Source organism: Narcine bancroftii, chromosome 9, assembly GCF_036971445.1.
Source record: "Narcine bancroftii isolate sNarBan1 chromosome 9, sNarBan1.hap1, whole genome shotgun sequence".
NCBI classification, from domain to species: Eukaryota; Metazoa; Chordata; class Chondrichthyes; order Torpediniformes; family Narcinidae; genus Narcine; species Narcine bancroftii.
The window spans coordinates 93,458,027-93,473,094 of NC_091477.1; the positions used below are offsets into that span (position 1 = coordinate 93,458,027).

General features: G+C 39.8%; 1 protein-coding gene across 1 annotated transcript in view; it reads right to left on the reverse strand.

Annotated features, from left to right (window-relative positions):
- LOC138742448 (transient receptor potential cation channel subfamily V member 6-like) overlaps window positions 1-14,850 on the reverse strand; it is a 31,526-nt gene extending 16,676 nt beyond the window's left edge. The window contains exons 1-7 of the mRNA XM_069896865.1: window positions 14,760-14,850; window positions 13,002-13,124; window positions 8,771-8,911; window positions 5,276-5,374; window positions 1,992-2,164; window positions 1,333-1,479; window positions 368-574 (exon numbers count right to left, since the gene is read on the reverse strand). Coding sequence (XP_069752966.1) covers window positions 368-574; window positions 1,333-1,479; window positions 1,992-2,164; window positions 5,276-5,374; window positions 8,771-8,911; window positions 13,002-13,124; window positions 14,760-14,805 — 936 coding nt within the window. The 5' untranslated portion in view covers window positions 14,806-14,850. The remainder of the gene's footprint in view (window positions 1-367; window positions 575-1,332; window positions 1,480-1,991; window positions 2,165-5,275; window positions 5,375-8,770; window positions 8,912-13,001; window positions 13,125-14,759) is intronic.
- Window positions 14,851-15,068: the final 218 nt, after the last annotated feature.

Here is a 15,068-nt window from a genome sequence, read left to right on the forward strand (position 1 = left end):
GCCCCTGCAATTTCTACACCTGCCTCCCTCAAAGTGCAAGGGAATATCTCTTCAGGCCCTGGGGATTTATCCACCCTTATTTACTTTAAGACAGCAAGCACTTCCTCCTCTTTAATCTGTGTAGGTTCCATGACCTCATTACTTGTTTTCCTTACTTCCCATGACTCTATGCCCATTTTCTGAGTGAATACCGATGAAAAAAAAACAATTAAAATCTAAAATAGCAGAATCAAAATTTACTCTCCCTTTTCCACACAAATGCTGCTTGACCCACTGAGCTTTGCTTTTACTCCAGATTTCAATATCAGCAGACTCTTACATCTCCAAATAACAGGATATATCTGTATTACAAGATGTTTTTACTTACTGCCAAAGTCTTTTGTGTCCTAATGGTGAGGTTGTCAGATAAACCTGGTGGAATTGGCTTCAAAGGTCGATATAAGCTCGAGACTGTGAATATAATGATGTACATAATATAGGAGAACATCCATATGAGAAAATATTTGTAGCCAAACGAATTCCACTTTTGATGTAATAGCTCTTTCACTGGTTTAGCATCAACAAGCTTGCGCACCTATGAAAACAGGCTTAATTAATGTCTACTAGTTTTTTCATCTGTATGTTTTTCCTTTTTGAAAATCTAATCTGCTATGTCAGCTGAGGTGAGCTGAAACACACATTATAATTTCAAGTTTGTCACTGCCTTTATCAATTCTTGGGTATAAAGATATTCATAATGAAGTGAAACGAGAAATGCAGTACATGAAAATCTAACTTTAAAAACAGTTATGATCCCCTCTTCTTGCTGCATCTTTGATAGCCAATGAATTTAGAATTCATGTTAAGATTGTCGCCGTCACGTACTTACCTTTGTCGGGAACGGTGCCAATCTCGGCTGATAATGCAAGCAATGCGATGCGTCGGAGTAATAGCGTCAGTGTATAGGTGGTGAATCTCAAATGCAGGAGAAGGAGAGTGAGAGAGTCAGGATCACCTGTATGGCCATGAGCCAATGAGAAGGTCAAAGGTGTTTAGCTGGGTGGAGTTTGGGGAGTTGAAGAATGCAAAGTTGTGTCGAGTGAATAATAAAAGAAAGTTGACTTCATGGTGTGGTGAAAGAAATGAGTGAGTGTATTCCCTATTTGTTTGTAAGCTGTGGTAATTTAGTGCCATTACAGGATGCATAACCAACAAAAAAAAAATGCATGCACGAAAGCTGTAAATATATATTGTAAAATGGAGACCTTGAGGACAACACGTAAAAGATGTCAATTATGAATGGCATAATCGACCAATGCAACAAACTCCTGACTGGTTGGATCTTCTGCTTACCTCACTATTCCTGCTTGTTGTTATTATGTCCAAAACTGATTTTTGATCACCCCATGTATCAATATTGGTAAGGTCATAAACACAGTAAGAAATTGTTCCCATTGTCCAGTATATTTTCTTTTGCTTTTGTACCAAATAGTTGAACATCTACAGAAGAAAATGGCCTTAAATAATTGCACTAAATATTAAAAGTTTATTTTGATTCAGATTTACTGCAATCATGTTAAAGATGAGAATGTATTGTCATACACATGTGCAATGTGCAGATAGACTGAAATTCTTGCTTGTTGCATACATTTGTATGCCACCTACATGAACAATGACAGAAGCAACAGATAATAAATATAAATGTATTGATAAAAGGTGTGTATGTGTGAGTGTCTGCGTGCCTCTGTGTGTGACTATGTGTTTTGTTCTTAAATTTACATGAAATAGTCCTCATGTTCCTCTTGATCTGAATTAAAAACAAAGTTTGCACAGGTGGGATGTTTCTGTCCCAGACTTACCTAAAATTGGACAATTGCATTTGAAAATATTTAACTTCATCCTGGGGTAGCAAAATAAACATGTTTACTCCGAGCACTGCATCTAACAAAACTCACTAAAGCTCAAAGTAGCAGAATATTTGCAGGGAAGAAGTGGAGAAGTTGTTTACATACCACAAAGTCCCCCTCAGCTGCAGCAAGCTTCAGTGGTGTGTAGCCATCATTGTTCACAATGTTCTCAACAAACTGATGATGCTTCTCAGACACAAGTGATGTGATGAGATCATACATGGAATATGCCTGCTCTTTCTCTGGTTGTAGGACTAATACATGAAGCACTGTATTACCTGTACAAAAGGAATCTCGTTTCTAGTCATAATCATGAGTATTTTCCCCTCACATCCAGATAAAGCATGTAAACACTAATATGTGTGTAGCTCCTGGTGTGTCAGAGCCTCCCACTTACAACATTAGAAAGTACACATTGCGAGGATTTTGTAAAGTTAACCTAAATAAAAATGAGCATATCCACTAGCTGCTGTGAAATTTCAGAACTAATGACTAATTCACCATGTTCAGTTATTCTATTTATTTCATTTATGTATGTTCATAAGTTTGCATTAAAAGAATGTGTTGTGATAGCTTTTATTAGCTGTTTATGGAAAATGAATCTATGCCAAAGGTTACATCACAAAGAGTTCTCATCTAGAATAAGAGGAAGCAGGAGCCACATTGCTTGAAATTTCATGGTTGTATTTTGGCTAACAGGAATTGATGTGGACCAGACAATTCCCATTGAATTGGGTCATGTAAAGTAAGGGTCAAGCTGTCACCTCCTCAGCATTTCTCATAGCTGCTATCCACACTTTGGCTCTGTGGTGGTACACCACTGGCCTACTGCAGGGGGCATCACCTGTACCTGCAGGAGTGTAAGGGGACAGGACAACACCTGGCCGGCTGTCAATCACCCTCCTGGATATAAGCTTGAGCCGGCCTCCCAAGGCCTCACTCAGAGTTACTGCAGCCACAGCCAGCCTGGCTCTGTGGCAGTCTTTGTGGATTAAAGCCTGTTGTACAGTCTTTACCTTGTGTGTCTTTGATTCTGGCTCGCAGCACACTACAGGCTCCATAAGATTAATTTCTACAAGCTCTTCCTTGCAATTGCTCATCTCTTTTAAGTTCCTCCTGGGAACAGAAATTCCTTCTGGTTTGACAGAAATGTAAATAGTTTGGAAGTTTGGTGATGGATATAAAAACTGCTGGAGTAACAGATAGTGAAGAAATTTGTTGAAGGGTATGGAGAGACAGCTGGACAATTGGTTGGAGTGGTGGAAGATAGAACTGAACCTAGGCAAGTGTGAAGTGACACATTTTGGAATCAAATACTGAAATAACATGTGTAGTAAACAGCAGGAACCATAGAAGTATTGATTTGCAGAGAGACTTTGGGGTGAAAGTTCACAGTTCACTGAAAGTAGTGAAGAAGGTATTTGACATAGGCTGAGGCATTAAGTATGATGTGGCCTGGAATGGAGGGTCTATGATGTGGCCTGGAATGGAGGGTCTGTCTATGATGTGGCCTGGAATGGAGGGTCTATGATGTGGCCTGGAATGGAGGGTCTATGATGTGGCCTGGAATGGAGGGTCTATGATGTGACCTGGAATGAAGGGTCTATGATGTGGCCTGGAATGGAGGGTCTATGATGTGGCCTGGAATGGAGGGTCTATGATGTGACGTGGAATGGAGGGTCTATGATGTGGCCTGGAATGGAGGGTCTATGATGTGACCTGGAATGAAAGGTCTATGATGTGGCCTGGAATGGAGGGTCTATGATGTGGCCTGGAATGGAGGGTCTATGATGTGACCTGGAATGGAGGGTCTATGATGTGGCCTGGAATGGAGGGTCTATGATGTGACCTGGAATGAAGGGTCTATGATGTGGCCTGGAATGGAGGGTCTATGAGGTGGCCTGGAATGGAGGGTCTATGATGTGACCTGGAATGGAGGGTTTAGGTACAACGAGAGATTAGTCAGGCTGGGTTTACTTTCAGTGGCGCATGGGAGGCTCACTGATGACTTCACAGTGGTTAATGAGAGTGTGAATGTGAAGAGAATAGGGAGGGTAGATGGAGTTTTTTTTCCCCCTCAGGAAGGAAGTCATAATTAAAGGACAAAATATTAAGATGAGATTAAGAAATTTGAAGTGTTTTTCACAGAGGGCTGTGGTTATGCCAAACAATCTGCCAGAGTATGTGGTCAAGACAGATGTAATTACAGACATTTGAGCAGAAAAGGAACAGAGCCTGATGAGCCCTAATGCAGACAATATCATAGTCAGCATTTTGAGTTGGGCCAAGGTCTCGGTTTCTATGCTAATACATCTTTATTACTCTATGACCCCTAAATAGTTGAAATTCATCTTTATTTTTGTCACTCACATTCTTGCTGAATTGTTAGGTCCTTGCCGCTAATGAACTAAACACTACATCGCCAACCAAACTTTTTACCCTCTGCAGTGCCTTGGGAGGCCGGCTCAAGCTTATATCCAGGAGGGTGATTGACAGCCGGCCAGGTGTTGTCCTGTCCCCTTACACTCCTGCAGGTACAGGTGATGCCACCACAGAGCCAAAGTTTGGATAGCAGCTATGAGAAATGCTGAGGAGGTGACATCATTATCTTCCCCTCTTAAATACCACAATCAATCTTAAAGCAAGATAGAATCAATCTCTTCAGTCTAGCTTTAGCTCACATCTCCTGGCTCTGTGGCAATATCTTTATTCCTTTTATTTATATTTTTATCTAAAGTGCCTTAAATGTTCCACATTGAATATCCTCCATGATGTTAATTACATATGATGAAGGCTGCAATGTTCTGCACATTATCCCGCAATTATAATAGAAATAATCAGGATTATTCTAGGCTTTGCAAATGCGAAGAGTAGATCTTGTTTGTCTTCTTCACTCTGCACATCATTGCTTCTCATGAGGACTCCAGATCTTTAGGGTTAGTGTCCAGTTTATCCGCCCAGATTACCTTGTCCATGGCGCAAAAATTTAAGGTGATTAAATTGTAGCGCTATTGATATTAGATATGTTGCTGGTCCAGTTCCAAGCCAGGTACTGAGGGAGGAGTTTGGCCTAACAGCTTTTATAGGGATTTCCAGGAGGGAGAAGTCACAAGTTCAGGGGGCAGGCCAGCTCATACAATACAAACAATGCAGTGATTGTGCCACAGTATCACAGTAGAATTGGGGTAGGAGCAATGGAGAATTCATGGTAATACAGGAATAAAAAATGTGATTTGTGGACTGAAGGGCGTGAGTCTATACTGTTTAATTGTATAATAAAATTTTACCAGTACAAATACTTTGGAAGCTAAGAATGTTTTTAATTTTAAAAATAAGGCACAAATTGTTTGGTGTACAAGGCAACTTCTAAAATAATACAAAATTCTCACCTAAGGTGTCCTGTGCCTCCAGTGGAGCACAGTGTTTCATAAGAGTTCGAACAATTTCCTCATTGCCAATGCATGCAGCAAACGACAATAAATATTCACCTGCAAGTCACAAAATAGGACGAAAAAGTGACAGAAATATAAAAGTGAATCAAGAACTGGTCTTTTGAATGTTACAGAACCTTCATGAAGCAAATCTCTCAATTAATTCAAACATTATGTACCTGCAAATAAATTGTTCTGAAAGAATTTCAATAATCCATGCAGAAATCTCAGTACTATTGAAATCTATAATAGGGATTATTCTACATTAGTCATTAGTTGTTAAGTGTCTTTATCTGTCTGTGGTTTTTTTGTGCTTTAAAACCTTTCAGGCTTGGTTATGTTCAGAATTTCAAAGGTAGCTATGAAACAGAAGGAACAGTAATGAGGATCTTATTTCAATTAATACAGCCTGAATGTTCATTTCTGGAATTTTTCAAGAATAACATTGTTCAGCAATATCAAAATACTGTATAGATTAGATTTCAGATTTATTGTCAGAGTACATACATGACATCTTTTTGCTGCAGGTGAGGCAGAATCACCACTCATTGGTGGTGCATAAAATTGTACATGTAAACAAATAAAAACTTGTAAATAGAAGTAAATGGTAAACAAACTGACTCTGCAATAGAGAGGGAATTTAAAAAAATCAATAAAGTGCGCATGCAAGAGTCTTTAAATGAGTCCCTAATTGAGTTTGTGGTTGATGAGTCTGATAGTGGAGGGGTAGCAGGTATTCCTGAACCTGGAGGTGCAAATCTTATGGCACCTCTACCTCTTTCCTGTTGGCAGCAGCAAGAACAGAACTGGGTGATGTGGATCTTTGATCATTGCTTCTACTCTCTAGCGGCAGTGTTTCCTGAGCTGTGTCCACTACCTTTTGGAAGGATTTACACTCAGGAGTATTGGTGTCCCCATACCCGTCTGTGATGCAGCTGGTCATCACATTTTCCATTAAACATCTGTAGAAATTTCCCAGTATTTCTGTTGTCATAACAAGTCTCCACAAACTCCTGAGGAAGTAAAAGTGCTGACATGCTTTCTTCACGATGTTATTAGTGTGATGGGAAAGATTCTCTGAGATAGTGACTCCTAAGAGCTTAAATTTGCTCTCCCTCTCCACCTCTGATCCCCCAATGATCACTGGATTGTATATATCTGGCTTTCCCTTCCTGAAGTCAACAATCAATTTCTTAGTTTTGGTGACAATGAGTCCAAGTTTGAAGTTGGTGTGCCATTCAGCCAAGTTTTCACTCTTCTTCCTGTATGGTGACTCATCACCTTTCTTTAAACAACCATTACCATGGTGTAATTGGCAAATTTGTAAATGGTATTATTGTTGTACCGAGCCACACAGTCATAGGTGTAAAGTGAGCAGAGCAGGGCACTAAGAACACAGCCCTATGGTGATCCAGTACTGATGGAGTTTGTGAAGGAGATGTTCTTATCACTCCTCACTGATTGTGGTCTGGAGGTGAGGAAATCCATGATCCAATTACACAGGGAGGTGTTGAGTCCTAGGTCTTGGTGTTTTCTGATCAGTTTTGAGGGGATGATGGTGTAAATGCCAAACTGTAGTCAATAAAGAACATCCTGATGATTTCATCTTTACTGTCCAGTTGTTCCAGGGCTTTCTGTAGAGCCAGTGAGTGGGATCCACTGTAGACTTGTTACTATGATAGGCAAACTGGAACATATCCATGTCACAGCTCAGACAGGAGCTGATCTGCTTCAGCACCAGCCTTTCAAAACACTTCATCACTGTTGATGCAAGTGCTACTGGTCAAGTCATTTAGGCAGGTTACTCCACTCTTCTTGGGCACTGGTATGATTGACACCTGTTTGAAACAGGTGGGTACCATGCCGTGTTGGAGTGAGATATTGATATCCGTGAATACATTGGTAAGTTGGTCAGCACAGATTTTTAATACTGGCCAGATACTCGATCCGGGCTGAATGCTTTCCTCGGATTCACTTTCCTCAAGGCAGTCTGCACAATGTCCTCGAATACCGAAGGGACGGGATCATCATGGGATGTAGGGGTGTGGAGGGGTGGTTCTTTGCTGTTAATGTTGTCAAATCATGTGTAGAAGGCAGTGAAGTTTTGGGAGTGAAGCTTTGCCATCTGCTACTTCACTGGATTTGGTTTTGAAGTGGATTATGACAGTTAGGCCCTGCCACAGTTGTCGGGTGTCCCTTGTTGTTTCCATTTTCATCTGAAATTTCCACTTTGCCCAGGAGATAACTTTTTGCAGTTCATATCTATTTTAATTTCATATCGGCAGCCCCAGAAAAAAAAACCCTAAATATTTAGGAGCTAATTTTCTCAAAATTTATCAATCTCTTGTGTCAACTTTGGAGAAAGAGTTAAAATTCACAAATTACCTCTCATGTATTTTTTCTGTGCTTCATGGCATTGTGAAGTGTAGTTGATGGTATAATGTAGAAAACAACACAGGCAATTTTCACCACTAATAATCAAACTCAGGGAAATGGGACTCTCTTTCTTTCTTTGCAATTGGACACTTGACTTTCATGTCACCAAAGGTCAGCAATTGTGTCAATGCAACATCATCGGTTCCACACTGAAGTGTCCAGTCTGGATTTTTTTTAAAATTTAGATGTTCTCAAACACACATCCCTTTAAATATGATAATTCAGCAATGTCACCAATGAAGCCACAACTGCTAATGTTAACATCAACACCGCTGACAGGGTTTTCATCAAGATTTTGAACCCCTTCTATCATAATAGAGTAAATGAATGTGAAGTTTTTGTCAGAAATAACCTTCATAGTGAATGCAGTTTCCCAATTAATTCCATAGCCTCTTGTATCTCAAGCACACTCCATTTATTCTGTTACGTAGTTTTAGAGCTTCTTTTATATCTTTTCCAAACTTAATGGCATGCAGCTGACTTGTGCTCCCTGGCAATTAATTATCCAGTTGAACACCACAATTGTAAAATACTAATACTTTGCACGTCAAATGAACAGCACAAAAATCTCAAGGAGAAAAATAGATGGATCTTTCAAAGCAATTCTCAGAGTGGAATCAATTAAAAAACACTGTTTGGCTACTTTATGCTCTCACTGCCTTATTCTCCGATATCTAATTGATTCCAGAATCGATTTTTCAGGGATAGTTTGTTCTGACAAAGGCTCATTGACTTGAAACCTCGACTCTGTTTCTCTTATTGTTGCCTCATCTGTTGAATCCTTCAAGTATTTTCTGGTTTTTTGGATTTCCAACATCTACGGTTTTTTGCTCCAATCGACTTTACATCTGATGGTTGACTTTACCAATGAAATTCATGCCAAGAATTTATACCCATTAAAGCTAGCATGACCAATCAACAATATTATACCAGAACACCATATGTGGTTAGTTCCTATTCAAAACATAGATGTAATGGAAACATTCCCTATCTTAATTCAAAGATATTAGGTCTTACCATAGTAACACTGGCATTCTTCTCCTGGAACAAAGCAGGAACCAGTTGCACGTGCATTCATCACATCAGCACCTCGTTTCAACAGCTCCTTGACCATTTCCACATCTTGTTTCAGAACAGCTATGTGCATAGGTGTTTCCCCTGCAGATTGAGAAAAGGGTTGGAAAGTACAGGTATCTCTTCCCTGTAAAGACCTGAAATTACCTTGAAAATGGTTCACTGTTTAGAAACTTTTCCTGGTACTTTTTAAACTTTGCAAGGTTTATTGAAGCATATTCATGATTGATAATAAATTGGCTGCCTTGAAAGTGAAAGGTTTTCAGTGCTAACATCCCTTATCTCAGGGCCAGATTAACGAAGTACGAAAGTAGCATATGCTACTGGCCCCAGATTTTCAAGAGCCTCTGCGTTTATGTTCTGTGAATTATGAGAAACATTTTTGTTTTCATCTTTGTGCAGTGGCTATGAGATACCACATGGATAGTCTGTTAATAACCCCAATTAAAGGTGATAATTAGCTAAAATTGCTGACCTAAAGGCAGCCGCCACTGCTGTAAGTTTTGCTTTAACAAGATGTGCAAGTTTTTACAGGAGAGGGGCACAATTTTAGTGTAAGTGTCATTTCAGTATGTTTAATTGCAAAATGTGTAAATAAGTTTTAACAGAGGGGAGGGGGCGCAATTTCAGTGCTTGCCATAGGCACTATGTTCCTTAGATACACCACTGGTAATCACTGAATATACAGTGATCTGAGAAAGCTAGCATCATTTTGTTAAGAATAATTAAGACTATTTCAAACTTACCAAAATGGACATGCAGGATCAGTGTCATAAACTATCTCAGGTTGGGGTGGGGGGGGGTGCGCTTCAATCCCATTTCCCTCTCATTGCGCATGCGCCATCTGGCACAGCTTAGGGCCCCTTTAAAATAAATGCTACAGGCCTTACAATACTTTAATATGGCACTGCCTTATCTAGTTGAGAATAAAAACAAAGTTTGTTTCTAAGCTTCTGTGTGTCATGAATACAGAATAGGAATGGAAAGAGTTCAAAAAACTTAGCAATTTATTGTCAGCACTGTTTCTTCAGCATTGTAAAACCCATCCTGGTCCAAATATCCAAGGCATACCCTCCTGAGAGCGAGGAACATGGACCAACTTAGCAGGAGCAAAGAGATAGTCAATGTTTGGTGAAAGCATGACCTCCTTGGCTAGAAATCAGAGGGCACCCTGGATGTGAACACATTTGACTCCGTCTTACAGCAGCATATAAGACATGATATTAACTGATGGGTCTGCCATAGAACCATACCAGCATAAGGCCAGTGTCATACAAGGCTGGATCATTGTCTGACACTATTCTCAATTCCTTTTTCCACAATTTTGCACCTCATTTTCCACAAATTCAATAAACCTCATACTCAGATCAAATGAGAAACTGTTCAGCAAAAACTGTGGTGATATGTAATTACACCACTAGGTCACCAGGGGTCAACCCGGTGACCTTGTATATAAAGCAGTCCAGTGCTACAGTCTAGCCTTCCAGGTTCATCTTGCAGAGAGACAAGACCTCTTAGTGTACATATTAGTTTATTAAATTGTACTGACAATTACCACACCAGCAGTGCAAGTATAAGACAGCTTTAATAAACTTATATGTACACTAAGAGGTCTTGTCTCTCTGCAAGATGAACCTGGAAGGCTAGACTGTAGCTCTGGACTGCTTTATATACAAGGTCACCGGGTTGACCCCTGGTGACCTAGTGGTGTAATTACATATCACCACAAAAACCATCCACACTCTAAGGTTCCCCAAACCTCAGTAATTCAGCTGCACCTACCAGATAACACTTGAGTTTGCAAGTGCTCAGAGGATTGCATCCAAGCCACCGTCAGTGCTACCACTGAACAAATGTAAAGAATGTGCTTACACTCAATATCCATAAGATAAAGGTCAAGTATTTTCCAATGTACAAGACTCCCCTGAAGCAATAAAAGTTCACAGCATCATGCTGGAAAATGTAGATCAAATCTTGGGAGCTAATTCTGGTAAAGGTGAACATAGGTGATGAAACTTACCACCACTTACCATGCCCCAGCCCAGCATTTGGTTCACTGAGGAAAAGAGTATCGAGAACTCTAACAGCACCAAGCTCATAGTCTCTGAGGCAGCAGTGAACCCTGCTCTCCTATGTACTTCTTAAACCTAAAACATTCACTTCAAAACTGCAAAAAAAATCACCCATGCACTCTCCATGAGGTCCTCCAAATTTGCCAGATATAAGTAAACCAAAGTCAGTATCTTCTCCCAAAGCAATATCAACACTATTGAGGCCCTTGTTATATTTCACTCAGCCACATTGAGCAGGCCACATCATTCACATGTCCCTCACCAGACTCCAGAAACTAACACTCTATTCCAAACTCTGCTGAAGTAAGAGATTATCAGGTAGATGGAGAAGATTCATAGATGTGCTTAAAGCTTCCTTGAAGAAATGCAATATTCCCGCAAACTTCTGGCCTATGATGGGTCAAAGTGAATAAAGAACATTCAGGATGGTCTATGTGTCAGGAGCGTGCAGATGTCCTGCAGCAAGAACTCCCCGCATTCCTGAACAAACTGCACCATCTGTTGAGGAATCCACATTTCCCACTTTGGCCTCATTAGCCACACCAGAACCCATGAAACTGGAGTAGAAGGTCAACCTCGATTCAGAGTGTAATGCGCATCGAAAGAACCAAAGACTTGTTGATCCAAACCAAGGCTTTTATTGACTAAAAGACTGGAGCATATCACAAGTAGGTCAACCAGTCCAGAATGACCTGGTCTGGCTAGGAGCAATCCTTTAAGACCTGCCAGTAGGTGTGGCTACACTCTCAGCCAATCACAGTCATCCTACACTACCATCTCTACATAGACACATTGGTGATAGAATCTAGGTGTGGCTACACTCTCAGCCAATCACAGTCATCCTACACTACCATCTGTACATAGACATATTGGTGATAGAATCTAGGTGTGGCTACACTCTCAGCCAATCACAGTCATCCTACACTACCATCTGTACATAGACACATTGGTGATAGAATCTAGGTGTGGCTACACTCTCAGCCAATCACAGTCATCCTACACTACCATCTGTACATAGACATATTGGTGATAGAATCTAGGTGTGGCTACACTCTCAGCCAATCACAGTCATCCTACACTACCATCTGTACATAGACACATTGGTGATAGAATCTAGGTGTGGCTACACTCTCAGCCAATCACAGTCATCCTACACTACCATCTGTACATATGTACATATACACACTGGTGATAGAATCTGTACTATCACACAGAGGAACTGCCCAAGAAGTCCCTCTGGCCGTCCAAGCTGAAGGAATTACACCTCATCTTCCATCTGGACATATTGCAGCCTTCAGGAGTATCAAATGTAACAGTCACATTTCCTTATTTTTTTCTTTCTATAGTTGCTGTGGGTTTCTGGAGACTGGCTAGTGAGAACCAGGTATTGGAACCTGGATTTAAGAGGGTGCTGAGGGCAAGAAAGGCTCCCAAAGGGCCCTGGGCACTGAAGACTTCCTCATAGCGTCGGAGGTTTCAATCTGGGCTCAGCTTGCCAATGGTTTGCGCTGAATTGGAGTCTTGTGTAGCTGTAGGGGTTGCGGGAGCGCTGGAGGAAAACTCATGGACACACAGAGGGGGCCTCTCCTTTGCTTCACTTTGACTGAAAGAGGCACCAGGCAATCTTTGCCTGTTTTATGGCAGATGAAAGGCAATTTCATGTAATATCACATTTCTGTTTTATTATATGACAATAAATAGTATCGGATCTGACCTGATCTTCCAAGTGTTTTGAGTATTTTCTGTTTTAATTGCATTTATATGGTAGGCAACATGTCTTTTTCAAGATGCCTACAGCACTTTACAACCAATAAAATATTTTTAAAATGTGGTAACACTAATACATGTTAAAATATCTTTAAATGTGGTGAATGACAGTAATACATGTTAAAATATCTTTAAATGTGGTGAGTGACAGTAATACATGTTTAAATATCTTTAAATATTTAATTCATGTTTGCTTAGTTAAGTACTTCTAAAGTAGGATTTGAATTTCTAAATGAGAAGCAATTCTGGAATGATAATACCAATTACATTTGTGGAGAGGCTGCAATGTAGTCATAACCATATAAAAAATGAGAATATAAATTTTAAATTATTACCTCGGTACATGTCAGATGTCATTGGCTCATTAATCAGAGATGGCATCATATCCAGAATAAATTCTGCAATTTCTTTATTGCCATTTAACAATGCAGTGTGTAGTATTGTTTCTTCTAAATTCCCTTAAAATGATATTGTTTATTTATTTCAATTTCAGGATAAATGCACAACTGAGCATCAAATACTTTGGAATATTATTTGGAAATATTCACAGTCATTCAAAGCAAATAATTGTTATTAAAACATTAGTAACGTAAGGTTAGATATTATGATATAACTAGGCAATACAGCATATTTTTGTGGCATAAACTGATGTGTGAACCAACATTTATTTCCTGATTGTTCAATAGTGTCTAGTATTACATTAACTGGGAATATAAATTGTTGCCTCTTTTCCTTTGCTTCACAAGAGCTTGATCCCTGTGTGGAAGACAAAATATGAAAGGAAGACTGCTTTTTGTAATCTTGGTCCAGCCCAAATATATTTGGTGCATTAAACATGTGGGTGTAGCGGTAGCTACAACAACTGAAACACACCACAGGTCAGTACAGGTTTCAGTTGAGCTGCTTTATTTGAATCTTCGTTTACGCCCTTTAAGGGCCGGTGTGAGCTCCGCCCTGTGCTGGCGGTGACGTCACCCTGCTGCTTAGAGGCGCTGTTGAACCCCCGACGGCCCCATCTTCACGCAGCTGCTCCGCTAGCGTGGCGTTACACGCGGAGCTGGTTCACCAATGTTCAATGCCACACGGGTAATATTTATTATCTACATAACTCACGGATGATTTTTGCATACTTTAGTTTCACAAAGTGTATCTCCAATCCTATTCGAGGTCTCAGCCTTGAATGATACTGATGATGAGTTTAGAGAAACACACAAGTCTGCGATTGTAGCGAAAACACTGAAATACTGGAGGAACTCAGCAAGCCTTGCAGTGTCCATAGGAAGTAAAGAGATATAACTGACATTTACCATGAGTAAAAAGCAGGAAGGTGCATGAATTAAGTGGCTGGGGAGAAGGAAAGAAAGGTCAGGGGGAGGAGCCCTCACCAACAGACAAAAGTTAATAATTGGACATTGTCCTATCTGTCATCTTTTGTCTGTCAGTCTTTGCTTCACCCCTAACCTTTCTTTCCATCTCCCCAGCCGTTTAATTCAGGCACCTGGTGGCTTTTTACTCACACCTTGAAGAAGCGCTCAGGCCAAAAAAATGTCACATATATCTTTACCTCTTATGGATGCGGTGAGACGTCCTGAGTTCCCCCAATATTTCTGTATTTTCACCTTCATGATGATGTTTATTGTATTTACAATAAGGTCCCCGTAATTGAAGGAAGTTAAAGAGCAAGTTGTTTCTAAAGGAGAATTATGAATTTTATTGAGATAGCATGCTGAAGTATATACTTCCAATTTTCAATATATAAAGTGCCCTTCTATCAGCTAATATCTGAAGGAAAGTTTCAAATCAGATTAATTCAAACTATTGCTTGCCTTCTATTAGCAAGTAAATATAGTTTCTCTGCTTGATTTGTACACAGCATAAGTTTTATAGCTAATAATAGAGTATAAAGTGGGGAGAAGAAAACTGAACTGCAGAAAGTGGCTAAAATGGTGACCGAAGACAAAAGAGAGTGCTGCCACTGAGCTCTAGAACTGAAAGTAGATCTCAGCAAGTCAACCTGCATATGTGGAGGCAAAATGTGCAAGTTAAGGGTTTGGAGCAAGACCCTGCAATTTACTCAGATACAAGTTACCCACCTCGAATCGCAGGATCAAAATCTTTACTTGTTAATAAAGACTTCATACTGACAGTGTCATTTATGTGAGCTGCTTTAAAAAACTCACTTCCATGTCTGTAAAATAGAAAATTCTTCACTAATTCGAACAAAGGATCATTTGAGTTTTTCCAAATTTCCTGTTGATGAAAACTATTCTTTTTTTAAATAAATGACCAAGGATCAATTCCAAATATTTCATTTGAAGCATTTGTATATATATTAATCAAAATGAGGATTGAGAAGACTTTCACAATATTTTACACCATGTTCGAATTTAATTAGTGAGAGA